This window comes from Schistocerca nitens, chromosome 4, assembly GCF_023898315.1.
Source record: "Schistocerca nitens isolate TAMUIC-IGC-003100 chromosome 4, iqSchNite1.1, whole genome shotgun sequence".
Classification (NCBI taxonomy): domain Eukaryota; kingdom Metazoa; phylum Arthropoda; class Insecta; order Orthoptera; family Acrididae; genus Schistocerca; species Schistocerca nitens.
In genome coordinates, this window is record NC_064617.1 from 233757547 (window position 1) to 233784749 (window position 27203).

General features: G+C 44.7%; 1 protein-coding gene across 1 annotated transcript in view; it reads left to right on the plus strand.

Annotated features, from left to right (window-relative positions):
* Positions 1 to 27203, plus strand: part of LOC126251437 (disintegrin and metalloproteinase domain-containing protein 22) — a 1101455-nt gene that overhangs the window by 696253 nt on the left and 377999 nt on the right. Inside the window, exon 5 of the mRNA XM_049951862.1 lies at positions 17059 to 17128. Within this exon, the coding sequence (XP_049807819.1) occupies positions 17059 to 17128 (70 nt within the window). The remainder of the gene's footprint in view (positions 1 to 17058; positions 17129 to 27203) is intronic.

Genomic DNA, 27203 nt, shown 5'->3' on the forward strand with positions numbered 1-27203 from the left:
AGTGCCAGTTACAGTAGGTTCACCAAAAAAGAAAGGCCCATAAACTTTCTGCTGGGATACGGCACAAAAAACAGTCACTTTAAGGGAAGCTCGTTGCATTTGTACCACCTCCTGAGGATTTTCTGATCCCCAGATGTGAACATTGTGAGTATTAACATGTCCACTAAGATGAAAGGTCGATTCATCACTGAAGACAACATGATCCAGAAAATCTTCATCTTCATGAAACAACATTTCGTTTGCGAAGTTGGCACGTAATCCATGGTCTGCCGGCCTTAGAGCCTTTGGGCGACGAGTGAATGACTCTCTCACTCGCTCAACAGTCTCTTCAGTAACTCTTGGTCGTCCTGTGCTCTTCCCTTTACAAAGGCAGCCAGTATCTTCAAATTGATGATACCATCTACGAATGATATTATCACTTGGAGGATCACAACCGAACTTAAGCCGGAACGCGCATTGCACAGCAGATTCGGTCTTTGCAAACTGCAAAACACAAAAGGCTTTCTGTTCACTAGTCGCCATCTTCGCTACTACCGCTTTCTAGCGGATTGCGGCGGAAACATCGCGCGCTGCACATGCGCACTGATGCCACACACAACTGTTTGAGTAGCTCTTTCATTTGACACAACATTTATAACTGTAAGTTTAATGTAATAAATAGTATAATGCGTTAAAACCCCAATATTCATTTATAAACACCCTATGTAATCACAGAGGACAATAGATGCTTAATGCACGTGAAGAGGAGCATCCCACGGGCAAACTGGACATTTAATACAGAAGAGCAGCCTCTTAACGAGGAAAGGAAAACCAACCTGGAAGTCTAAAAGGGAGTAAATGAAGAGAGAAAATTACTAAAGGAAATGGAAAAAAATTATTGGGACTGTCATCGGACACATCACCATCATTAATATTCTTGAAGGTAAAGTGCTGGGAAAGAAAGGAAGAAGGACGGCCTAGGATGAAGCGTCTGGAAGGCATAGAGTACAGGATAGGCTCGGACGATTACGAGGGCCGTTCAATAAATGTTGCAACACATTTTTTTCTGAAAGCATGTTAGTTTTCATTCAGGATTCCAATACATCATATTATTCCCCACTCTTCTAGCTACAAAATCTCCGTTCACTGCGACGGCATTACACCACCTTACTGGGAGGCTTGTAAGCCTGCATGGTACCACACTACTGGTCGACTTCGGAGTTAAAATCTTGCTGCATCAGTAACGTCTCCATCATCCACGTTCTGCTTCCCGCGGAGAGAACCCTTCATCGCAACATGCAGACGAAGTCGGAAGGTGCGTAATCCGGGCTGTCGGTTGTATGAGGAAGAAGATTTCGATGAAGTTTTGTGATCTCCTCTTGGGTAAACATACTTGTGTGAGGCCTTACGTTGTCTTGGAGAAGGAAAATTTCGTCTGCATCACCTCAAATGAGAGTGTCCGTACGTTCCTACACTGCAGCAGTCACAGATGTATGCGGCCGGCTGGCACGCGGGAGATCGGACAGGTTTGGCGATCTTGTTGCGAAGTTGACCGATGCCTAGCTCAACGACTCACCGTGCTTTTGTTCACTCCTGGGTGTCTGTAGACATTCTGCAAGCGCCTATGAATACCTAGACGCTCTCATTTTCAACCAAAAGAAACTCATGACAGGTTTCTGCTTGGACGCACCTCCTATACAAACGCCATTATGAAGGCTGCATATAGCGCCACCACCTATCGGAACTTCATTTAACTATAGCGGATGAAGCGGGAATATTGCACAATGTCCCACAGTCGAAACTGGCCGATAAAAAATGTGTTGCATTACTTATTGCACCCCGCTGGTACATGGAACTGAAACGAACAGCCTATGACAGAAGAGAGTGTTTTCATTGACGAGGCATTAACCTCCAGAAGACGGCCGTTGTGACCGAGCTGTTCTAGGCGCTTCAGTCCGAATCTTGGCTCGGGCATGGATGTGTGTGATATCTTTAGGTCAGTTAGGTTTAAGTAGTTCTAAGTCTAGGGGACTGATGACCTCTGGTGTTAAGTCCCATAGTGCTTAGAGCCATTTGAACCATTTTTAACCTCCAGAATATGTACGTATGTATTTATCAGCGTTGTAGAGCTAGTGTCTAGTGCGTAGCGTATGCTTCATACGCTCAAAACATGCTTTTTTGTATGTTTGTTGGCCAGGTATATGTAAAGAGAAATCCTCTAATGTCGTCGAATATGAGTGTATACAAACTACTTACGCGCTATAAAAGCAGCAACAAAACCAAAGCTACTTTTTGTTATTTATTAATACTTCAATTGCCAGTGCAGAGAGGGATGTGAGTGGATAAAACCGCTCTTCAGCATGTGTACATCTTTCGTGTTGTACGAGGGTCAGTCAGAAAATAATGTCTCCTATTTTTTCTATTTATTTTTTAAAAGAAAAGTAAATGCCATATACTTAGGATAATGGCTACAACATTCAGGATTAGTTTGTTACTTTTCAGTATAATCACAATCTTTATCGACAGTTTATTTTCACACTGAAACAAAAGTACCTGTTTGATAAAACTCATCGTACCCAGCGTCCATAAATCTTGCAGCAGCTGAGTTTTTCAGTAGTTTGCATCACTCTGCCTTTAGCGATGGATAACTGGCGACATCTTTTGCAGTAAGGAATTCGATTACACAACACTGTCTTATACGTCCGTCAATATCGGCCTTTTTCTAAACTGGTACAGTACTGCCATCTGTTGTTGTAGGACGGTATTACTGGAGTGGACTGTAGAAGAAGATTTGCCGCAGTGCGTCAAATTTCATGATTACTACATCATCAACATAATGAAGGATAATATAAAACATATAAGGCGGTTATTGCAAGACATGAGTTATAGGGTGGTGCTTTACATAACAATAATAATACGTGGAAAACACTATGCTACTATGAATAATAGCGGTACTGCTCATGTATGAAAAACATTTATGTTGACAGTGGAAATGAAAATGTGTTTACAGTAGTGGTGATACCATTGGGAACTGGGAAATCATGTAAGACAGGAATGGGAACTGACAGAATGAAGAAGAAACAATAGTGTACATTACGTTATGATTGCATTGGAAAATTATTGGCTACATGTGATACTAATTGCGTAGCAGTAACATTCGTTTTTATTTATCTGTACAGGTTCGAAGTGAACATGGCACAAGAACAAAGAGTATACAATGAAAGAAAGTCGTGCTGTGTATAAGTATCTCTCTCTCTCTCTCTCTTTTATGAGAATACGGCCAAACAGTTTATGATACGTTGGGAGATAACTGCATTTCGTACTTCACTATGAAGAATTGAATTGCTGCATTTAAAACAGTGCATTTCAGCAATGAAGATGAACGGCATCCTGGAAAGCCAACTCAGGTCACAGCTCCGGAAGCGGTGGATGCTGTTCATTCAGTGATCCTCCATGATCGGAAGATAACTCCTAAAAAGATAGTAGAGATCCAGGGCATATCCGGAGAACGTGTGAGTCATATTTTTCACGAGATTTTGGACATGAAAAAGCTCTCAGCCAAATGTCAAAATGCAGACCAAAAGCGTGAAGGAGTAGTTGCTTCACAGTTCATTTTGCTCCAATTTCGCCGGGACCGTTTGCGATTTTTGGGCCGTCTCGTAATCATGGACGAAACAAGGATATACACCTATGATCCAGAGAACAAAGAACTGTCTATAGAATGGAGACACAGTGGTTATCCACGTCCAAACAAGTTCAAAACACAAAGATTAGTAGACAAGTTGCTCGCATCCGCCTTTTGCGGTAAAGATGGATTCCTGCTTATGACTAATTGCAACATGGTAAAAACCATCACGGCAAAGTGTTGTGTTGAACTTCTCGAGAAAATGAAGCCACTATTGGCCTCCAAACATCTGGGAAAACTGAAAAAATAAATCTTGCTTCTGCATGACTATGTTCCCCCCCCCCCCCCCCCCCTCACAAGGTAGTTATCACGCAGCAAAAATTGACATTTCTTCACTTCAAAATCCTCAAACATTCTCCCCTCTCGCCCGTCTTGGCCACCTCAGGCCGTCATCTGTTTCCAAAACTGAAGAAACATCTCAAGGGGAGACGATTTCCGAACACTGAGAAAGTCAGAAAGTTTGCGAATAAATGGTTCGCGGCACTAGCGATTTTTTAATGTGGGTTACATAAGCTGGTACAAAGATGCCATAGATGGAAATGGAAATGATCGTATGGTGTCGGTGGCCGGGTGTTCCCAGGCGGGAAGTTCGGCCGCCCAGTGGAAGTCTTATTGAGTGCGACGCCACATTGGGCGACTTGCGCGTCGACAATGGGGATGAAAGGATGATGAGGACAACACAACACCCAGTCCTTGAAGGGAGAAAATCTCCCAACCCAGCCGGGAATCGAAACCGGGCCCCCGTGCGTGGCATTCCAACGTGCTGACCGTTCAGCTAGTGGGGCGGACATGCCATAGATGTGTTCAGCTCTTGGGGGATAAGCTGATTAAATAATTTCGTACCAATAAAAGTATTTTTCTTATATCATTCTACACTCTCATATGTTGTAATGGATGTCGGAGTTACGAGAGGATGGACAAGATATAGTTACATGGAAGGTGCGAATATGGGTTTAATTAGGGAATTACGTACCAAGATTGCAAATAAGAAGATAGGATATGGGGTGCTGGAATTGGGGTTTGTGTTGTACAAACAGTGTTCATAGGTGCTCTAAGAAGGGAAGTAAGCGAGGAAATTGGGTGAGTTGGTACAGGATGCGAGGCGTGGAAGGTAGCCGGCAGTTTCAATCTATTTTATTAATAGTACGTAAAACAAAATATGTTTTTTGGTAATTACCTAATGGCATTAGCCCTCAACTTTGAACAGGCATTCGGTTTCTTGTGTGTGACCTACGATTTTTTTGAGATCTTTGATGCTTACTTGTTTGTATCGCATTGTTTTTGAACAGCTATGTAGCTTAAGATATTGCATTAGTTCAATCTGTGTGAATCTCGAAACGAGTTCATAAAGCTACAGCATTGTTACATACTTGTAGAAGAATCCCATAGTCGTATAGACGTGCCCCTACAGACGGTAGAATTGTTACAGAGTGACGCTCTTATTGATATTCCAACTTCCATCCACTCAACTCCATCCCCCCTCCCCCTTTTGCCACTACTCCTCTTGACATCCAGCCGTTCCTTCTCGAGCGACAGACAGCGCTATCAGATCCGGAATTGAATCGCGAGAACGGAATGACGCAACTCGATGTAGCTCCGAGCGATGGGCGGGGCTAGCGGCGTGCTGAATCGCAGTCAAATAAGTTTCGCGGGGCGTCAGGCCATGTGTGTGGAACGTTGGCACGCCTGCCGACTAACCCGCGGCCAAGCCTGGGGAAATCACCGGCCCTGTCCTATGCATACGGAACAAACAGGCTGCCGGGCGTGCGCTGCCAACTCGCGTGATTAAATTCCCACTTCGGGCGCCTGGCAGATACGATTCGCGGGACAGTTCTCGGCAAACACACTACGCGCATGATGCAGTCGGAGAAAAAAGAAAAACAGAAACAAAACTGGGCAGCCTGTGAGTTACAACAGAAATATATTATCCACTTGGCTGGTGAAATACCGGCATGACGAACAAAGAGCCGCGACTAAACGTTTCATCCGATTTTAATATTTATTTATCATGGGAAGATTGGGAACATCAGACCCTCTCTTACATATAATGAGACATTCTGTTTATCTTTCACTCTTTCTTATATCTTCGTCCTTCCCGAAGAGTTTATCCCGTACAGTAGTTGGATCGGTAGCTTGAAAAAGGGAAGGAATCCAAAACCTCTTTTTGCAGGAAAATACATAAAACTTTCTCCTGTTCTTATTTTTAATTTTGTCGTATTCAGACAGTTGTATAAGATTCTTTACATTTACCTTCCCCCTCAGTACCTTGTAAAGCTGAATTAGGTCGTACTGGAGGCATCGCAATGTTAAAAACCGAGTATTTGTTCCCTTCTTCAAAATGATTATATGTTAGTCATTAAAACATCAGAAATAGTAGACATTCATAATACGACATACACAGGAAACGTCTATATTTCTCAGACGTTTTGAAAGCATTATTTATGAAATTTACTCTGAAAATCATTACTGTCTTTCACTTTCTCCGTCCTTTGCAGTAGCGGTTGATGGTCACATCAACACCTCCTCACGAAATGGCCTTTACTTATATGGAGTGTGTGTAACTGGCTTGCGTACATCCTGGATCTATATGCCTTGTACTGGATTTTTTCCGTTTTACTCGATTTCTGTTGACATGTGGGGCACTCCTACAGTGTTCAGAAAATGGCTCTCAGGCTTATGGGACTTAACATTTGAGGTCATCAGTCCTCTAGACTTAGAACTACTTAAACCTAACTAACATAAGGACATCACACACATCCATGCCCGAGGCAGGATTCCAACCTGCGACCGTAGCAGCAGCGCGGTTCCGGACTGAACCTTCATGTGGCCGAACGGTTCTAGGCGCTTCAGTCCGGAACCGCGCTGCTGTTGCGGTCGCAGGTTCGAATCCTTCCTCGGGCATGGATGTGTGTGGTGTCCTTAGGTTGGTTAGGTTTAGGTAGATCTAACTCTAGGGGACTGATGACCTCAGATGTTAAGTCCCATAGTGCTTAGAGCCATTTGAAGCATTTGAACTGAATCGCCTAGAACCGCTCGGCCACAGTGGCCGGCACCTACGTTGTTCTTTTGCGGCAATAATGAGTTTTTCACCGTACGATTAATGAACTCAGACACGTTTAAATAATCTTTAGGTAAGAAGTATTCTAATTGCTTGTATTTAGAAATCGAAAATGAGGACTTTTCAAGGAACTCGTTGATGTTTATTGTCGGCCAGACCTTTCCTTATGCACCTTCTGAACAGTACCGCCGGCTTGAAATTTATCCCGAATACAATAAATTGTTGTACGTATTGGTAGCTGATTTCCGTACACATTACGCCATTGTCGCTGTATCTCCATCACGTTTTCGTACCTCCAGTACCACTTCAATATAGCTTTGCGTTGCTCGAACGACAACCTTACTTCGTTCATTGCTGCACTGCCATCAGTTGGAAAACGAGCGTCCAGATTTGCTGATAAAACAATGGACTACGCTACTGCGCAAAATTGCAACGATATGTCATTTTGTGCCAAAGATATTAACTATCAAAGAGTGTCTACATTTTCCTGGACCCCTCTGCATATGGTTCCAGAGACGTTCTTCGAGTCTCAAACGACTATGAAGTGTATATGAAGACTTAAGTGACGAATGAAAATTTGTACCAAGGCTGGGATTCGAAGTAGTCCAATACACATGGAGAACCTCTGAAAAGCTGTTAAGAGTTTAGAGGGCATAGCAAGTGGGCTGAGGCGTGAATGGGAACTTTCACTGAAGAGGTGGATGTGCTAGGTAGTCCATACAGTTGTTCATACCCACTGTGCCAGCGTGGCGTCGCGGTTAGCACATCTGCTTAGTGAGCAGGAGAGCCATGTTCGAATCCCGGCTTTGGTACACATTTTCATTTATCGCTTCAGTCTGCTTATATATGTCACAGATGTTTGGGACTTTGAAAGGTCTCTGGAACCATATAGTTCCATCCGAAAATTTGTTGGCCATACTGATGTATTGATTCTCCAGAAAATGAGAACTGTCGCCAGGCAAAAGTGACTGAAGTACAGAAAAAGAAATATTGGACGATTATTTTCCGGAACTGAAAACTAACTGAAAGCCTTGGGGTACTTAACCTGTCAGCCTGTGAGTTCACAAGAGACTATGACATTGGTTTGTAGTGCCCTGAGACATTGCCCCTCTCTATAAAAAAGCTTGACCCATATGTGAATAAAAGCAGTCTGAATAACTTTGTTTTTAAACTTGAGAGTGGGAGAACATTCTCATAGCACAACAGAATAATTGATGGGTTTTTTAACATGAATCAAATCAAGACCAATTTCAAAACTTAACCCTCGCACCGAACCTCATGCAGATACGCAGGATTCGTGTGTTTGAATTATTATTGCTGATGCAATTCTTGGGATGGAAATGTTTCTGCTCTCTGTATCCTGTAACAACTGATGAATTGACGAGATCTGAGATTGTGTGGTAGCAGAATTTGAAAATCTCCTGCACAAGCACAAATCTAAGAGGTACACAGCAACACAAGCTTACCTGGCTAACCGAAAATTTCATTTAAAATAAGGATTTAAACCCTGATGAACGCAGCTTGTTCTCTCTCAGCTTTAAATATAATTAAAGCCAACGTAATACGTTGGAGAACGTATCTCTTCATGAAATACATGTGGAAACGTGGAATAAAGATCAGAGGATAGAAAAATAAGCACATCTGAATCACAACTTATATGAATACTTGAAACTTCCTGGCAGATTAAAACTGTGTGCCGGACCGAGACTGGAACTCGGGACTTTTGCCTTTCGCGGGCAAGTGCTCTACCGACTGAGCTACCCAAACACGACTCACGCCCCGTCCTCACAGCTTTACTTCTGCGAACCTTGCAGGAGAGCTTCTGTAAAGTTTGGAAGGTAGGAGACGAGGTACTGGCAGAAGTAAAGCCGTGAGTCGTGCTTGGGTAGCTCAGTCGGCAGAGCACTTGCCCGCGAAAGGCAAAGGTCCCGAGTTCCAGTCTCGGTCCGGCACACAGTTTTAATCTGCCAGGAAGTTTCATATCAGCGCACACTCCGCTGCAGAGTGAAAATCTCATTCTATATGAATACTTAATACATTGGCGGGAAAAAATCGTAACACCAAAAGGAGTGAATGTGGAGGAATACATTTGTCTAGGTAACATATTTTAGTTATTAACATTGCAAGATCACAAATTAATGTAAGCGCGAAATTAGTCATGGCAAATATGAAATGTTGGTACATTAATGAGCAGTGTAACGGTCAGAACGCTGAATGAAGGCATGCAAACTTGCATGCACTGTATTGTATGGGATGCAGTCACATGGCTGTTGCACTTGGTTGGTCAGTACAGGGAAGGTTAATGCTCGTTGTGGATGACGCTGTTGTCGTCCGATGATGTCCCATATGTGCTCGATTGGAGACAGATGGAGTAGGTCAAGGCAACATGTCGACACTCTGTAGAGGATGTTGGGTTACAATTGCGGTATGTGGGCGAGGGCATCCCGCCGGAAAACATACTTGGAATGCTCTTCATGAATGGCAGCACGGCATGTCGAATAACCAGAGTGACGTACAAATTTGCAGCCGGGGTGTGTAGAATAACCTCGAGGGTGCTCCTGCTGTCATACGAAATCGCGCTCCGGTGTAGGTCCAGTGTGTCCTGCACGCAGACAGGTTGATCACAGGCCCTCTAATGGCCTCCTTCTAACCAACACACGGCCGTTACTGGCACCGTGGCAGAACCAGCTTTCATCAGTAAACCCATCTGACAAATGAACTCTTCGCTTCACACCACTGAAATAGCAAATCGCGGTGTTTTGTGGTCAGTGCAATGTACTCTAGTGGGCATCTGGCCTGGAGATGTCCTTGAAGTAAATGATTTGTAACAGTTCATTGTGTCACTGTGGTGCCAACAGCTGCTCAAATTGCTGCTGCAGATGCAGTACGATGCGCCAGAGTCATACGCCAAACGTGATCTTCCCTTTCGGTAGTGCCACGTGACGGTCCAGAGCCCGGTCGTTTTGCGATAGTACATTCTCGTGACTACCGCTTCCAGCAATCACGTACAGTGCCTAAATTCCTGCCACGACTTTCTGCATTAACGCAGAGGAACATCCAACTTCTCGTAGCCCTTTTACACGACCATTCAAACTCAGTTAAGTGCTGATAATGGAGTCTTTTTCGCCTTATAGGCATTCTTGATTAACATCACCTCATCACGTCCAGCCTCAGAGGTAACTAACGCTATGACCATTATAGCGTGTATTTAAAGCAAACCTGATTTGCATCCTCATAGTGGTGTTACTAGCGTCACTCATACACGAATGGCTCTAAATTTGAATGGAAATCATCTTTCAGATGTAGGAACATCCCTGCCATTTTTCGTTTATGTCGCACAACTCCTTCTTGGCGTTGCAATTTTTTTTCCGTCAGTGTATATCGTTCTGAGTTTGAATATAAAATTTCATGTCTTACGAGCAAATGTCACGAAATCAGACGCTCATAATAGTGTTTGATGAGTGGAAAGCAATAGTATAAGCTGTCTGCAAGCTCGAATGACTGAATTGAAATTGGAAATTCCCACCAAGTGGTGAAATCGCACAAAGATCTTCTGTTGTCGTTTTAAATAAGAGTGCAGAGTATGCTGTGTAAACAAATCTAATGTTTCAAAATGGTTCAAATGGCTCTGAGCACTATGGGACTCAACTGCTGTGGTCATCAGTCCCCTAGAACTTAGAACTACTTAAACCTAACTAACCTAAGAACATCACAAACACCCATGCTCGAGGCAGGATTCGAACCTGCGACCGTAGCAGCAGCGCGGCTCCGGACTGGAGCGCCTAGAACCGCACGGCCACCGCGGCCGGCCAATGTTTCATAATGTATAATTATCCAAAGGAAAACAACCATCTCACCATAATCCAGAATGAAGTCGCTTCAGTGCCCCATTTCTTTGTCACAAGACAAAGTGCCTATAGTAAACATATCGGCACACCTTCACAGCATTAACTGGGAGAAAAGTGTTCGTCGTATTGTACACTGCCCATATAGCCTCGTGAACCGACTCGACTTTTTTTTGGGTGGCTCACCTCAAAGTTCAGACGGCTTGTTAAGGCATGCCTTACAGTTTCCATCCAGAGACTAGCTACCCTCGCAGACGAATAAGAGTCTGTAGCCTCTTTGAGACAGCCAGGTGCTTATGAATGCACAGGATGAAAGGTGTCTAACAGCAGACGGCGCTAAATGTGTCACGAAATGAAGTGTATTTTATGTGTAATTTGCTAGTAAGTGGTTAGTGGCCTGCGATTAATGTGTGAGTAATACAGCGGGTTTTCAGAGGTGGCGTTTAGTGGGTTTAATGAACAGGTACAATAAATAGAAGTAGCAGTTTATGGCAAAAAACTTGTATATTTTGAATTATCCATGTTTTCAGTCCTCCATGGAATCTCTAGTCCCCATTAAACCAGAAAACTGAAAGCTTGCCGCATGCTATTGTAATCTGCTTTCGCAGTCAAGAGCGGATCAGGTTGTGGAAAGGCGCCAAGATCAGTTAATGTTAGTTACACAAGAACACAGAACTTTATTACTCGAAAACACAATGCACAGTTTTCACTTTAAAACAACAAGGATCAATTCAAGGCTGAGGGCCCAAGTAACTTCTCAATAACAAGGTTTAAATAATTATTTTTAAAACACAAGGGTTTAGAGAAACGGCCGAAGGCCTTACTTAAGCAAAATTAAAATATCCTAAAATAATTTCTTTTAAGGCACAAGAATTTAGACAAACTGCTGAAGGCCTTACTTAAGTAAAATTGAAATATCTTCTCGGGTTAAGGCCCAAATAATATTTCAGATCAGCAAAGGAAATTTCGGCTAAAAGCCATATTAAGGAAAATTTAAATTAATTTCCTGTTGAAAGCCCAATAATATCTCAACATAATAAAAGGCAACCTTTACAGACAAGCATTTAGATAGTACAACAAAAAAACATCTTAAGAAAACTTGAACTATCTTGACGGCTGAATGCCCAAACAATTATTCAAAATAATTAAAGACAAACCTTAAGATAAACATTTACACAGTAAGGCTGGAGGCCATTTTAAGAATTCAAGATAATTATAGTGAAACCTTACAGACAGGAATTTACACATTACGGCTGAAAGCCACAGATTTTAAAACAAACGCGGCTGAAGGCCTAGCCGGCCGTTGTGGCCGAGCGGTTCTAGGATCTTCAGTCTGGAACCGCGCGACCGCTACGGTGGGGCGTGGATGTGTGTGAATCTGTAGGTTAGTTAGGTTTAAGTAGTTCTGAGTTCTAGGGACTGATGACCTCTGATGTTAAGTCCAATAGTGCTCAGAGCAATTTGAACCATTTGCTGAAGGCCTAAATACAGAGCAAACAAGAATTTTAAATAAAACACGGCTGAAGGCCTAATCTTAAAGTACTTCACATAAGGTTCGGCTGAAGGCCATATACTGAACATAGAACAGACAAAATTAATACACGCCTAAAGCCCTGGAACAGTACTAGCGACAAAAGAAAATCACAATCACATGCAACAGAACAGCGGTGCTCACAAGGGAACCTCCCTATCGCACCCCCCTCAGATTTAGTTATAAGTTGGCATAGTGGATAGGCCTTGAAAAACTGAACACAGATCAACTGAGAAAACAGGAAGAAGTTGTGTGGAACTGTGAAAAAATAAGCAAAATATACAAACTGAGTAGTTCATGGGAAGATAGGCAACATCAAGGACATTGGGAACGCAGGAGCGCCGTGGTCTCGTGGTAACGTGAGCAGCTGCGGAACGAAAGGTCGTTGGATCAAATCTCCCATCGAGTGAAAAGTTTAATTTTTTATTTTCAGTTTATGTGACAAACTCTTATGTTTTCATCACTTTTTTGGGAGTGAGTATCACATCCACAAGAAAACCTAAATCGGGCAAGCCAGAAGAATCTTTTTACCCATTCGCCAAGTGTACAAGTTAGGTGCGTCGACAACATATTCCTGTCATGTGACGCATATGCCGTCACCAGTGTCTTATAGAATATATCAGATGTGTTTTCCTGTGGAGGAATCGGTTGACGTATGACCTTGCGATCAAATGTTTTCGGTTCCCATTGGAGAGGCACGTCCTTTCGTCTACTAATCGCACGGTTTTGCGATGCGGTCGCAAAACACAGACACTAAACTTATTACAGTGAACAGAGACGTCAATGAACGAACGGACAGATAATAACTATGCAAAAATAAAGAAGGTAAAATTTTCACTCGAGTGAAGACTTGAACCAAGGACCTATCGTTCTGCAACTGCTCACGCTACCACGGGACCACGGCGCTCCTCTGCTCACATTGTCCATGATGTTGCCTATGTAGCCCATGGACTACTCAGTTTGTATATTTTGCTTATTTTTTCACAGTTCCACACAACTTCTTCCTGTTTTCTCAGTTGATCTGTGTTCAGTTTATCAAGGCCTGTCCACTGTGCCAACTTAGAACTTAATCTGAGGGGGGTGCGATGGGGAGGTTCCCTTGTCAGAAGTGTTCCAAGGGTCGGCCTGGGGAGGAAACTCTAACAACAGCTTAGGTGAGACAGGCAGCCAAGCGTAACACCAAATAATCGGGTGGCAGCAAGACCTACGGTCGGCTGATGAACCACCCAACAATGTAATCAGTTCCCCTGTCCGGACCTCACTGGTGCTGCGTCCGGACTGCCTTCGAACGCACGACGACTTCCCGGAGACACTGGGTCGGACCCAACCGTGCAGAGGGAACACCGGCCAATTGGCCTACCGACATCTCTGCACAAGGAAGGAACCGACCAAAGTCCCGCAATATGATCAATTGAAGGGGCCCAGAAGCGATCGGAAGACCAAATACACGTCGCCCGATGAGACGACCGACCGAACGACCAACCTACATTCGTCCCTGCTCCATTCTCCCTCCGTCCGACAGATCGTGTGTGTGGCCAGCTATCGGCAAGTATTGGCTGTCCGCGCCTCACTGGCGCTCCGTCCCCCGACTGATTTCCAGACACACGACGACCCGGAAATACTAGCAGTCGCTCCAGAGATAGTACGACGGTACACTTATCGATAAGCGCTGCTGCTGCCACTCACGAGCAAGCAAACCAGCAACATAGTGACGCCAGTAAATCGAATTAAAATAAAACGAGACGACAGAAACATAAAAACAAGATGACGAGCAATAAACGACATGACCGCGAGCCGCGCTCGGCTCAGCTATAAAGCAACAATAGCCTTCGTAGAAAAGAACGCCGCTTATATTAGTTCATGAAAAGTGCTGTGTGTGCAAAAATTAAGGACGAAAGTAACTTTTGCTTGGTATGCCAACTAACATATCTCGATGAAATTTAGGCCACATGTAGAAAGAACTGCTACACTGTAGGCCGGCCGAAGTGGCCGTGCGGTTAAAGGCGCTGCAGTCTGGAACCGCAAGACCGCTACGGTCGCCGGTTCGAATCCTGCCTCGGGCATGGATGTTTGTGATGTCCTTAGGTTAGTTAGGTTTAACTAGTTCTAAGTTCTAGGGGACTAATGACCTCAGCAGTTGAGTCCCATAGTACTCAGAGCCATTTGAACCATTTTGCTACACTGTAGTACAGAAGGAAACTGAAAGAAGTACGTAACGAGATGAACAGAAATAGCACTGTTATTGAAAGACAGTACTGACACTGAAGTTATAAAATGGTTCAAATGGCTCTGAGCACTATGGGACTTAACATCTGTGGTCATCAGTCCCCTAGTACCTAGAACTACTTAAACCTAACTAACCTAAGGACATCACACACATCCATGCCCGAGGCAGGATTCGAACTTGCGACCGTAGAAGTCGCGCGGTTCCGGACTGCGCGCCTAGAACCGCGAGACCACCGCGGCCGGTCCCTGAAGTTATAGTGATAATGATGTCTCCTGAACATCACAAAAGGCGGTACACTGTTCTTAAATAGGGTGTGTGATCACGAAGGACGGTAGTACATCGCCTGCAACGTGCTCCCATGGTTAGCACAAGGTTGGTAAGGAGTTCTTCTGGTAGGACGATCCATTGCTCCACCTGCGCGGTTAACAACTGTTCGCTGATCGTTGGTGCATATGGACGCGCTGTAGTATGCCTCCCCACCGCATCCCACATGTGTTCGGTGGTGTTTAAGTCGGGGAATGGGCAAGCCAGACCATTCTGCAAATATCCTCTCGTTTCAAGAGCTCCTCTACCCGTTCTGTTCGACGCTGTCGCGCATTCTAGCCCATAAAAATGAAGTGAGGAGCGAGTGCACCCCTGGAAACAGGCACAAGAGGAAGAAGTACAGTATAATAATGTCGTGTGACGACGGCCTCCCGTCGGGTAGACCGTTCGCCTGGTGCAAGTCTTTCGATGTGACGCCACTTCGGCGACTTGCGCGTTGATGGGGATGAAATGATGCTGATTAGGGCAACACAACACCCAGTCCCTGAGCGGAGAAAATCTCCGACCCAGCCGGGAATCGAACCCGGGCCCTTAGGATTGACATTCTGTCGCGCTGACCACATTTTTTTTTTCAGTGTCAGACTTACTACCTTTGCTAACATACATTTTGTTGTACTACCGCGTAAATAGTTTCTACAATGTCCAAATGTTGACATTAGTGGCTAATTAGAAAATTGATCAAGTAAGGAAATGAATAAAACTGAAAATGTCCAAATGAAAGACATGAAGACATCGCAGATAGTACAAATACAAAAGAAACACGCTCCTGTAGCAATGAAATGAAATTCGTGTCGGGGGCGACTCCTGCTCACGACCCGACGTTCGATAGAGCCAGAGAGCCATCTATCGACTCGTTCTCCAGACGTTGGTGTAAGACTGGGTCGTCTTCTCGAAATTTAACTAAGGGTCCGTAAGTGTGATCGATGTCTATCTCGCCTTCTTCGTCTATCTCATCTCTCACCCGTCACACCCCATCTGGCTGGCGGGTCGGTAAATGTAAGTCGCAAGTAATTAGCGAAGTCTTGCCTATATTTCTTATGCTGTTGCAGCTTCGTGTGTCCATCCAGGAGAAAATGCCAAAAATCCATTTTGTCCTTTTCCGGTTCGTTATAGACGTAGCCCACAACCATTCCCCGTACCCATGTCACTGCATTGGTTTTTTGGACCGGAAAATAAGATTCTTGGGGGAAAAGAAGTGTGTCTGATGAAATTGTGTGAGGGGTGGAGCGTAACAGGAACGCCAATACCTGTTGTGCCAAGTGCCACACCGGAGCCGTGCCACTACATGCTAAACGATGTTCATCAGTGTCCTCTGTTGCGCAGCCTAAACATAGTGGAGTGTCTGCCAAATGAATCGCGTGCCACCGTTGATTCGTTGCGAACTTCCTATACCACTCAGCTACCGGGGACGGACAGAAGCAGTGGTTAGCACACTGGACTCGCATTCGGGAGGACGACGGTTCAATCCCGTCTCCGGCCATCCTGATTTAGGTTTTCCGTGATTTCCCTAAATCGTTTCAGGCAAATGCCGGGATGGTTACTTTGAAAGGGCACGGCCGATTTCCTTCCCAATCCTTCCCTAACCCAAGCTTGCGCTCCGTCTCTAATGACCTCGTTGTCGACGGGACGTTAAACACTAACCACCACCACCACGGACAGAAGTACAGTGGTGCAATAAAGTTGACTGGTGGCTGTTCGAAGACTTGCTGGTCAGTACGCGCGTGCAGCATTATGCCGCCCAAAACCATATCACACGGACTACCAAAAATGTTTGTCAGTGTTCCTTAGTTCATTACGCGTTGCCATCTCCCGTCATACAAGGATACATGCTGTATTGTCGAACATGATTGTTTTAGTGGCCCAGGTGTTACGGTTTAGTGAGGCATAATGTTACATGGGCGTTCTGACCTTCAAATCGTTGAACACCCTGCACTCGCCAGGCAATGTTATTGTGGCGTTGTACTCGTTCCTCAACTGCGTGTGTTTACAGGGATGCATAAGGGCCAAAGGTGGAACAACGCGTTTCTGACTTGCTCAGACTGTGAAGCTCATTTTCTTGAATAAGTCATCCATTTCTTCTGAAACTGTAATCATTTGTTGGTCTGTATACGTAACTCACTTCTACCGATTCCCACCCCATTCGGATAATTACCTAGAGGTGCGTCGTTTGTGTGTGTGTGTGTGTGTGTGTGTGTGTGTGTGTGTGTATGAACCCGTAGACAATTTGAATCGAAATGTTGGATATGTTGGACGGATGTGTGTCTAGGATGTTCAGACATTCAGTAGGATTAGTGAGAAGTGTTGTTTACTGAGTGATCGACCTTCTTACATATATTTAATGCACTACAAAGTTTGTAGTTGTTGCAAATTGTAAACCATTGTCTTAACGCTGGCCTTGTGTTGTTGCAGGCAACTCCTTGCCCCCAACCTCATGCAGAAGCATTTCCTCGCCAACGGAGCAGAGCAGGTCTCTAAACAGGTAAGCTTCCCACATATATTTTGCTTTCAGACAACCTTTTATATCTGTAGCGCAACGGCTTTAAAATAAGGGTGTTACGAACGAACTAGTTTGAACAATCTGTATTATCCAACCATATTTGGATTAAAAACTCTATTTTCAGTTTTTGGGTTCAGTGTAATTATTGTGTAATTCTGATAAGGTTTTAGTCTAGTCATTGTTATAAATTACGATACTGACCCGCTAGGGTAGCCGGGAGCGCTAACTCGCTGCTTCTTGGACTCGGGTAGGCGCGCCGGCCCCGGATCGAATCCGCCCGGCGGTTTAACGACGCGGGCCGATGTGCCGGTCAGCCTGGATGTGGTTTTTAGGCGGTTTTCCACATCCCGCTAGGTGAATACCGGGCTCGTCCCCATGTTACGCCTCAGTTACACGGCTCGTAGACATCTGAACACATTCGCACTATTCTATGGATTACACTCGACGCAGACAGTTGGGGTACCCTAATTCCATCCCGAGGGGTACGGTGTGGCGGCAGGAAGGGCATCCGGCTACCCCTTAAACATTAACATGCCAAATCCGATTAACGATGGCTGACCCTGCGTAACTGCGGGACAAGGCTCAAGCGATAAATTGTTATAAATTACGATACTGACATCTGTCACATTTATAAATTTCGGTTAGTAATCCTGCTAAGGATCTTATACTTCAACTCAGCTGAAACAAGTCCACAGACAGCTTCTGATACTTTATCTGTCAAGCATTATGTTTACTTGTTATGTAGTCACTTTTATCGCTAATTAATGTTATTTTCCATTTTGTCGCCTTTTTATTTTATAAGGAATGCATCCCATCTCCCTTCGGCTGAAGTTTTCATCAGAACTACCTTACAAAGACATTGTACGCAGTATATCGTCAGATTCCAATATACAATCGTACCATGGAATGTAGCGTCTTCAGACTATGATCCAACGATCTTGCTGCAGACGATGTCGACATATGGCAGTGGAAAGCTCAACCAAAGCTTACAAAAGCTCTGAGATCACTTATACATAACAAGTCCATGATGCGGTTGTACAGTGGAATCGAACGAGATATTCGTACTGTGTACCGACAGCCTTTTACTGTAAATCCAATGTGTTAAGGTACATTGTTGGTAAATATTCACTGAAGAGCCAAAGAAACTGGTACACCTGCCTATTATCGTGCAGGGCCCCCGCGAGCACACAGAAGTGTCGCAACACAACGTGGCATGGACTCGAGTAATGTCTGAAGTAGCGCTGGAGGGAATTGACACCAGGAATCCTGCAGCGTTGTCCATAATCCGTAAGAGTACGAGGGCTGGAGATCTCTTCTGAGCGGCACGTTCCAAAGAATCCCAGATATGCTCAATAATGTTCATGTGTGGGGAGTATAAAGTCAGAAGAATGTTCCTAGAACCATTCTGTAGCAATTCTGGAAGTGTCGGATGTCGCTCGACCTCCTGGAATTACCCAAGTTCGTCGGAATGCACAATGGACATAAATGGATGCAGGTGATCAGAGAGGCTGCTTAGATACGTGCCATCTATCAGAGTGGTATCTAGACATATCAGGGATCCCATATCACTCTAACTGCACGCGCCCAACACCATTACAGACCCTCCACCAGCTTGAACAGACCCCTGATGACATGCAGGATCTATGGATTCATGAAGTTGTCTCCATATCCGTACACGTCCATCCGCTCGATACAATTTGAAACGAGAATCGTCCGACCAAGCAACATGTTTCCAGTCATCAAGAGTCCAATGTCGGTGTTGACGGCAGCAGCCGAGGCGTAAAGATTTGTGTCGTGCAGTCATCAGGCGTACACGAGAGGACATTCGGCTCCGAAAGCCCATATTGATGATGTTCCGGTGAATGGTTCGTACGCTGATAATTGATGATGGCCCAGCATAGAAATCTGCAGTAATTTGTGGAAGTGTTGCACTTCTGTCACTTTGAACGATTCTCTTGAGTCGTCGTTGGTCCCGTTCTTGCAGAATCCTTATCCAGCCGCTTCGATGTCGGAGATTTGATGTTTTAGAGGATTCCTGGTGTTCAAGGTACACTCGTGAAATCGTCGTACGGGAAAATCCCCACTTCATCGGAACCTCGGAGATACTGTGTCCCATCGCTCGTGCGGCGACTATAACACCACTTTCAAACTCACTTAAATCTTGATAACCTGTCATTGTAGCAGCAGTAACCGATCTCACAATTGCGCCAGACACTTGCTGTCTTACATAGGCGTTGCCGACCTCAAAGCCGTATTCTGTCTGTTTACATATCTCTATATTTGAATACGCATGCCAGTACCAGTTTCTTTGGCGCTTCAATGTAGGAGATATCATTTTTTGTTTAACACTCATCGTAGCCTAGCCTGTTTATTAGTTTATTGAGATCAGCATGGGTTTAGAATGAAGTAATAGAAACACATCTGATTAATCGCTTTTAGTTTTATGAAAAGCATGGGCTAACACAAAATCCAAAGTCACATTTACTTCAGCAGTAACGGGAATGCATTTTCACTGTCTCAGCGCCTTTAGTGCAAAGACGTAAGATAAAAAGTGGAAATGTACTGTTTAGACTGCCGTTGTGTCGTGCGTAGTAGTATAGTGGAAAAGTACGTGACAGAAGTAGAAAGATAGAGAGATCGAATCCTGGTCGAACTACGGACATTTTCAGTCGCTTGTAACCTAGATTTCACCGCTATCGTGTGAAAATCAGCCACGAACGACACGTGGTTCGTATTCCCCGTTAATGTGTAGTTTCGGTTTCCCCGTTAGCATTACTGGGGTACGAGAGGAACGTGGAAATCTCCGAACTGTCTTCCAATTGAAATACTTGCACCTGACCATTGAGACACACAAAATTATTACTTGCTACAACAAGAGGGTATGCTCCTAGTAGCCGAAAACAAGGAGCCAGCGTTTCTGTATCAGGGAGAGTTAAGTCCTGCAGAACTGTTGCTTAACAGAGGTCAAGCCGAAATTTGTCATGATTCCTTCCATTCGTCTTCGCCCCCATCCCATTTTAGAGCCCTCCAATGCATTCCCTTCTTCTTGTATTTTATTCTCCCCTCCCAATTCGCTCTCCCTTTTCATTCCCATTCCTCATTTTTCAACGCCTGCCACGAAACTGCGCCCCACGGGAACGTCATCCACGGCGATTACCCGTAGTTGCAGAGGGTGGACAAAAACATTGAAATACCAAAAACGCAACGCATTACAGTGCCTAATACGGTATAGGAACCCCGATGGTGGTGAAGACCCTTTCCAGTCGTCTCGGAATGGATCGTTTTCAAGGGAATCTTCTACCATCCTTGCTGCAAAACAGTGGCAATTTCAAAAATGGTTCAAATGGCTCTGAGCTCTGAGGTCATCAGTCTCCTAGAACTTAGAACCACTTAAACCTAACTAACCTAAGGACATCACACACATCCATGCCCGAGGCAGGATTCGAACCTGCGACCGTAGTGGTCGCGCGGTTCCAGACTGTTGCGCCTAGAACCGCACGGCCACTCCGGCCGGCGTGGCAATTTCAGGCAACGATGATGGAGCCGGATAGCAATCACGCACCCTTCTCTTCAAAGCGGACCACAGAGGCTCAGTAACACTGAGATCTGGCGACTGTACTGGCCAGGAAGATGCCCCCATTCACTTTCATGCCCACAGAACTAGTCCTGAACGATGGGAGCTGTGTGAACAGGGACCCTGTCATCTCACCATTAGGGAACACATATTGTAGAATGGGACTGATCTGACCAGCCAAAATGGTAACATAAACTTTGGCAGAAAGCTAGTCTTGCAGAGTAACGATGGGATCCATGGAATATCGTGACATGGGTGCCCAAATCATCACCAAACGCTTGCCATGTTCGACTCTTGGGACGTAAACTCGGCCACTAGCTAGGAACAGTGTGAAACAAGACTCAGTGGCTCTTTCAAAGCTCCATAGTCTAGGTTTTATGGTATGAGCACCACGTTCTCCTGTTACGGACATTTGCATGACTGTTGAGTGGTTTTGGAATTCCAGCTTGCCATGCGGTTCCGTACTTCAGGAGCTTCCTTCGTGTCATTTTCTTGCTGACTGTGTTCGTGAGTGTGACATTCATTTCTGCAGTAGCTTTTTCAGCTGCGCTCCTCATATTTTTCGTCACAATTCTCTCCAGTAACAATCTGGCATGATCACTCAACTCACACTTTCGTTCGCGTGGTGTCATAGCGGATGATGGGTATCTACTTTCCTTGTATACGGTATGAATCTTCGATACGGTCGCCCTGAAACGCCAAACAATTCTGCCAATTTGGTTAAGGAAGCCCCCCGTCCCATATGAGCACCAACGATTTGCCCACTCTCGAATTCACTTAGCTCCGACATAATGCACTCACAACTACAGATACTTGCGGCGTACTCAGGACATCGCACAGATGCTGTTCTTGGTCAAATACAACAGCGCGATCTTCTGGATTGGCTAGCATTTGCATTTATGGCCAACCAAGCATTACCCGTGCTGTTTCCATATTTCTGGCCAACCCCTGTACGTCACTGCAGACATGCTACCATAAGTTTACTAACTGTAGGTACACAGAGCTCGATGAATTCATTGCATACTATATTGACACTACTGCGTATCGTAAATATAACTGCTATATGCTTTAGACTGAAGTGACGGAAGTTATGGGATACCTCCTAATGAGTGTCGGACCTCCTTTCCCCCGTCGTAGTGCAGCACTCCGACGTGTCATCGACTCAACAAAGTCTCCTGAGAAAATATTGAGACATGCTGCCTCTATAGCCGTCCAAAATTGTGGAAGTGTTGGCGCTGCACGACTTCGTGCACGACTAACCCCTCGATTATGTCCTATAAAAGTTCGATGGGATTCATGTCGGGCGTAGTGGGTGGCCAAATCATTCGATCGAACTGTCCAGAATGTTCTTCAAATCAATCGTGGACAGTTGTGGCCCCGTTTCATCCATAAAAATTTCTTCGTTGTTTGGGAACTTTAAGCCCATGCATGACGCCGCACGGGGTAGCTGAGCGCTCTAAGGCGTCTTGTCACGGTCCGCGCGGCTCCTGCGTTCGAGTCCTCCCTCGGACGTGAGTGTGTGTTGTCCTTAGCGTAAGTTAGTTTAAGTTAGATTATGTAGTGCGTAAGCTTACGGACCGATGACCTTAGCAGTTTGGTCCCATAAGACCTTACCACAAATTTCCAGATTTTCCATGCATGGCTGTAAATGGTCCCCTAGTAGCCGAACATAACCATTTCTAGTCAGTTATCGGTTCCATGTAAACACAGCCCATACCATTATGAGCCACCACCAGCTTACACAGTGCCTTTTAGAGAACTGGTTTAGGTCCACGGCCTTGTGCGGTCTGCGCCATACTCTAAGCCTACAATCAACTCTTACCAACTGAACTCTGAAGCCATCTGACCAGTCCAGTTTTCCAGTTGGCTATGGTCGAACCGATATGGTCACGAGCCGAGGAGAGGCTCTGAAGGCGATGTGGTGCTGATGCACTCGCGTCGGCCGTCTGCTCAAAAAATGGCTCTGAGCACTATGGGACTCAACTGCTGAGGTCATTAGTCCCCTAGAACTTAGAACTAGTTAAACCTAACTAACCTAAGGACATCACAAACATCCATGCCCGAGGCAGGATTCGAACCTGCGACCGTAGCGGTCTCGCGGTTCCAGACTGCAGCGCCTTTAACCGCACGGCCACTTCGGCCGGCGGGCCGTCTGCTGCCATACCCCATTAACGCCAAGTTTGGTCGAAATGTCCTAATGGACACGTTTGTCGTACGTCCCGCATTGATCTCTGCGATTACTTCAAGCAGTTTTGCTTCTCTATTAGCACTGACAACTCTACACAAACGCTGCTCCTCTCGGTCGTTAAGTGAAGGCCGTCGGCCACTGCGTTGTCCATGATGAGAGGTAATGCCTATAATTTGGTATTCTCAGCACGCTTCTGATACAGTGGATTTCGAAATATTGAGATCCCTTACGACTTCCGAAATGGAATATTTTGTGCGTCTAGCTGCAACTATAATTCCGCGTTCAAAGTCTGTGCTGCCACAATCGTGACGGAAACATTTTCACGTAATCACCTGAGTACAAATGACAGCTCCATCAACGTACTGCCATTTTATATCTAGTGTAGGCGATACTACCGCATATCGCTATCCTGTGATTGTCGTCACCTCAGTGCAGAGACAGAAACTGCAGTGGGGAGACTACATAGCCAATGTATTGCAGAAAGGAGATAGATAGATTTATTCCATTTCCTACCCGCGTCATCAGGTTAGGCTGTTGCAAAAATTTCACTTCTTCTGAGCCAAATCGCCACAAGCTATGAGTGGGCATAGCTGTTTCTGTTGACAATATTTGGGAGGTGATTTACCAGTTCCTGCATTTGCCTGATAGTCACGAGAAACTCGGGACTGTAGAAATCTCAATCCCTCGAAAGCTGGCTATTGGGACATTGTGAAAGTTTGGGAGGTGATTCTAGTCCCGATATTTGCCTGATAACGAAGTACAGTAACGGCAGCTAAGAAGTATTAAGGGTTCTGGTATCTGGTGTTAGAGAAAAACGATGAAGATTAGATGAATGGATCGAATAACTAATAGAGAGGTACTGAAGTGAGTCAGGAAGAAAAGAAATTTGTAGTACAACTTGTCTAAAATAAAGGTTCACCTGATAGGATACATTTGATATATCCAGACACAGCTAATCTGATAAATCAGAGTAGAGTGAGGAGTCAAAATTGTAGAGGGTGCCAAGACTCGAATGCCGCAAGCAGCGTCAAGTGGATGTGGGATGCAGTAGTTACGCAAAGACGAAGGGACTAGCGCAGGGTAGACCAGTGTGGAGAGCTGCATCAACTCAATCTACGAATTAAAGACCACAACCGCGACAGAACCGAGAGTAACCTTCTAAGAGCATTTATCGAAACCGAAGTATTGTAACCTTCCGCGGAACATTCATCTCCTCGACGTTTACTGCCACTGACAGATGAGATGGGCTGCGAGATATTAATGGAGCTGCGCCTTATTAAAATTAAACCTGAGTCCCTCTGTATGAAGATTCCTGACTCCCTTGTTTCGACAGACTGGTGAATTACACTGTCCCGGAAACTTGGAACATAAACGAACATACTTCTCTAGCGATATCTCAATTTGTGATTAAGGAGTCTAGCGAATAAGAATGTTAGAAACTTGTTTCAGTTTAAGCTATACTTAATATCTGGCATTATGCATTTAGATCTCTGAGTTCATTACATCTGCTAGCGTCAGTAAATACCAGCAGATTATTAAGGTGTTAATCGTCTTAAGGGATAAAGCGATGCCACAACAATTTCAATAACATTGTGGGATAGGTTGCGGCCGTCTACAACTACATCTAAATCTACATTAATATAAATACTACGCAAGACACCGTACGGTGCGTGGCGACGGGCACCCTGGACCACTACTAGTCATTTCGTTTCGTGTTCTACTCTCAAATAGAGCAAGGGAAAAACAACTTTCTATACGCTTCCGTGTGAGCCCTAATTTCTCGTATCTTATTTCCGCGGTCGTTACGCGCAGAGTATGTCGGCGGCAGTAGAATCGATCGGAAGTCAGCTTCAAATGCCTGTTCTCTAAATTTTCTCAACTCTGTTCTCGAGAAGAACGCCGCCGTCCCTCCAGAGATTCTCATTTGAGTTCCCGAAGCATCTCCGTAACAATTACGTGTTGTTAGAATCTGCCGGTAACAAATCTAGCAGCCCGCCTCTGTATCGATTCGATGTCTTCCTTCAGTCCGACCTGGCACGGGTTCCAAACATCGAGCAGTACTCAAGAATAGGTCGCACTAGCCTCTTACATGCGGTCTCCTTTACGGGTGAACCACTCTTCGTCTACCCTACCATGTTCGTTCCCTTTCATATCGCTTTGCAACGTTGCGCCCAGATATTCAAACGAGTTGGCTGTGTCAAGCAGGACTCTACTAATACTACAACCGGAAATTACAAGTCTGTTCTTCCTATTCATACGCATTAACTTATATTAAACGTGTCCATTTCCATTCTTATACACTGTCTTTCATTTCCTTCGAGTCATATCACTATGGTCTCGGTTCTGTACAGCTTGTGGGTAACGCTCCGCACCCTGTATTTTCTCCCTGTTGGTTTCAGAGTTCCATTTGTTACTTTCTATTGCAACGCTTCTCTCACGCCACGCCCCTAGCACAGCTAATTAGAAATAGACGTTTCCTCCGTGAGCAATTACCTGCGACGATATAAGTTGTCTGTGTCATTAGGGGTTTGAAATGCTGTGCCGTATTGTACTAGGGCAAGCAGATTTCTTGACCTGTACAATCCAGCGGACCGAGGTCCGCCTTATAATTGACTAGTGCGACTGTCCCAACCTATAATTTCACTTTCACAAGCTGCGACATGGTCGTAAATTGAACAGTGACCAGAATATAGAATAAATTTCCTTACTTCACGTCTATGGTCACAAATTTTTTTGTCATCAGACTACGCGTTTCGATCTATAATGACCATCTTCAGATCTGTTTTATAAAAACACGTCCTAAGTTTGTTTCGAAGTGTAGTGATGCTGACAAGATGTTTCTTGGTTATATATAGATAGTGCTGCGACAAGATGTTTCTTGCTTTTATGTGGAGGTGTGAATTTTAAGTTGACAAATCAGAATATCTCCAAAAACAAGTTTCAGACGAAAAAATGTGTAGAATTCAAAGTTGATTATTTTCGAGGGGGACATTTGCTGGTGCTAAAATTAGCCCGCCACCCCAGTCCCCAGGGAGTGGAGTGGGAGGCAACATTAAAATTTCAAATGCGAACCCCCATTATTTTATGCAGAATCAGATTCTACATAAAAAACTACGTACATTTTGTCTTAAACATTTGTTTTGATTCTTGGTAGTTGGCACTTTTGTTTACTTCCATAGACTGGCAGACACGATAACATTTCTGAACACTGGGTAAACATTCCAGTCGTTGGCCTTTGCAAAATGGCTCTGAGCACTATGGGACTTAACATCTATGGTCATCAGTCCCCTAGAACTTAGAACTACTTAAACCTAACTAACCTAAGGACAGCACACAACACCCAGTCATCACGAGGCAGAGAAAATCCCTGACCCCGCCGGGAATCGAACCCGGGAACCCGGGCGTGGGAAGCGAGAACGCTACCGCACGACCACGAGCTGCGGACTGGCCTTTGCAACCAGAATTGCAGCAAATATATTGTTTATAATAAAAAAACATCGACTTTTGAGGTAATACTTCTATTAAATGTATAAGAAAGGCTCAGAATCTGTTACAAAAGAAATGGTGGAAAAAAAGATTTTGGAAGAAGGTGAACGCGGACCTGACACATTTGTTTCCACAGCTCACAGCCCTATCAATTGCGCTACAGTTTCGGTAGAGCTAACAGGTGTCCATATATGGTATACGCTGTCAAATTGTACCGAAAAGATGCGCTTTTAATAGCTCATCATTGTGTCGTAGCGTTGAAACTGTATTCTTTCGTCGTAGGTAAGGTATAACACTGAAAACATCGATATCTAGTTTCCTGGCATTTTATTATAAAAAATCGTAGATAAAACAAATCGTCTTCGAGAGATCCTCAATTTTTTGATGAATTGAAACAGCTTATATTTGTACCACGTACGCCAGGAGAAATACGACGTTTAACTCCATGAAACATGGCGGCAGATATGTTCTACTTGTGATGTAAAACGACGTGGCATCTTACTGACCACGTTCCTCACCGCGAGGCAAAACTCTAACACGCCAGATCTTTTATTTCACGCTCCTTGGTATAGTAGAAAGTGGGATTCCACGTTGTGACGTCACCAGCTCCTAGCTCAGGTTCGTTCTCACGTCCCGTGAGAGGATGGCTTCAGCATCGCAAGTCGTGCGCGTCGTATGTCCTGTTGAAGCTCCCATCAGCTAAGGTTGCCTTGTGTCCAGCCTTTTTACGGCCGTGTGCGCCTAAATATATACAATCTGGCTTGTCCGACTTTTGTTAGGCGTTTCAGCGAAGAAGTGGAGAACACACA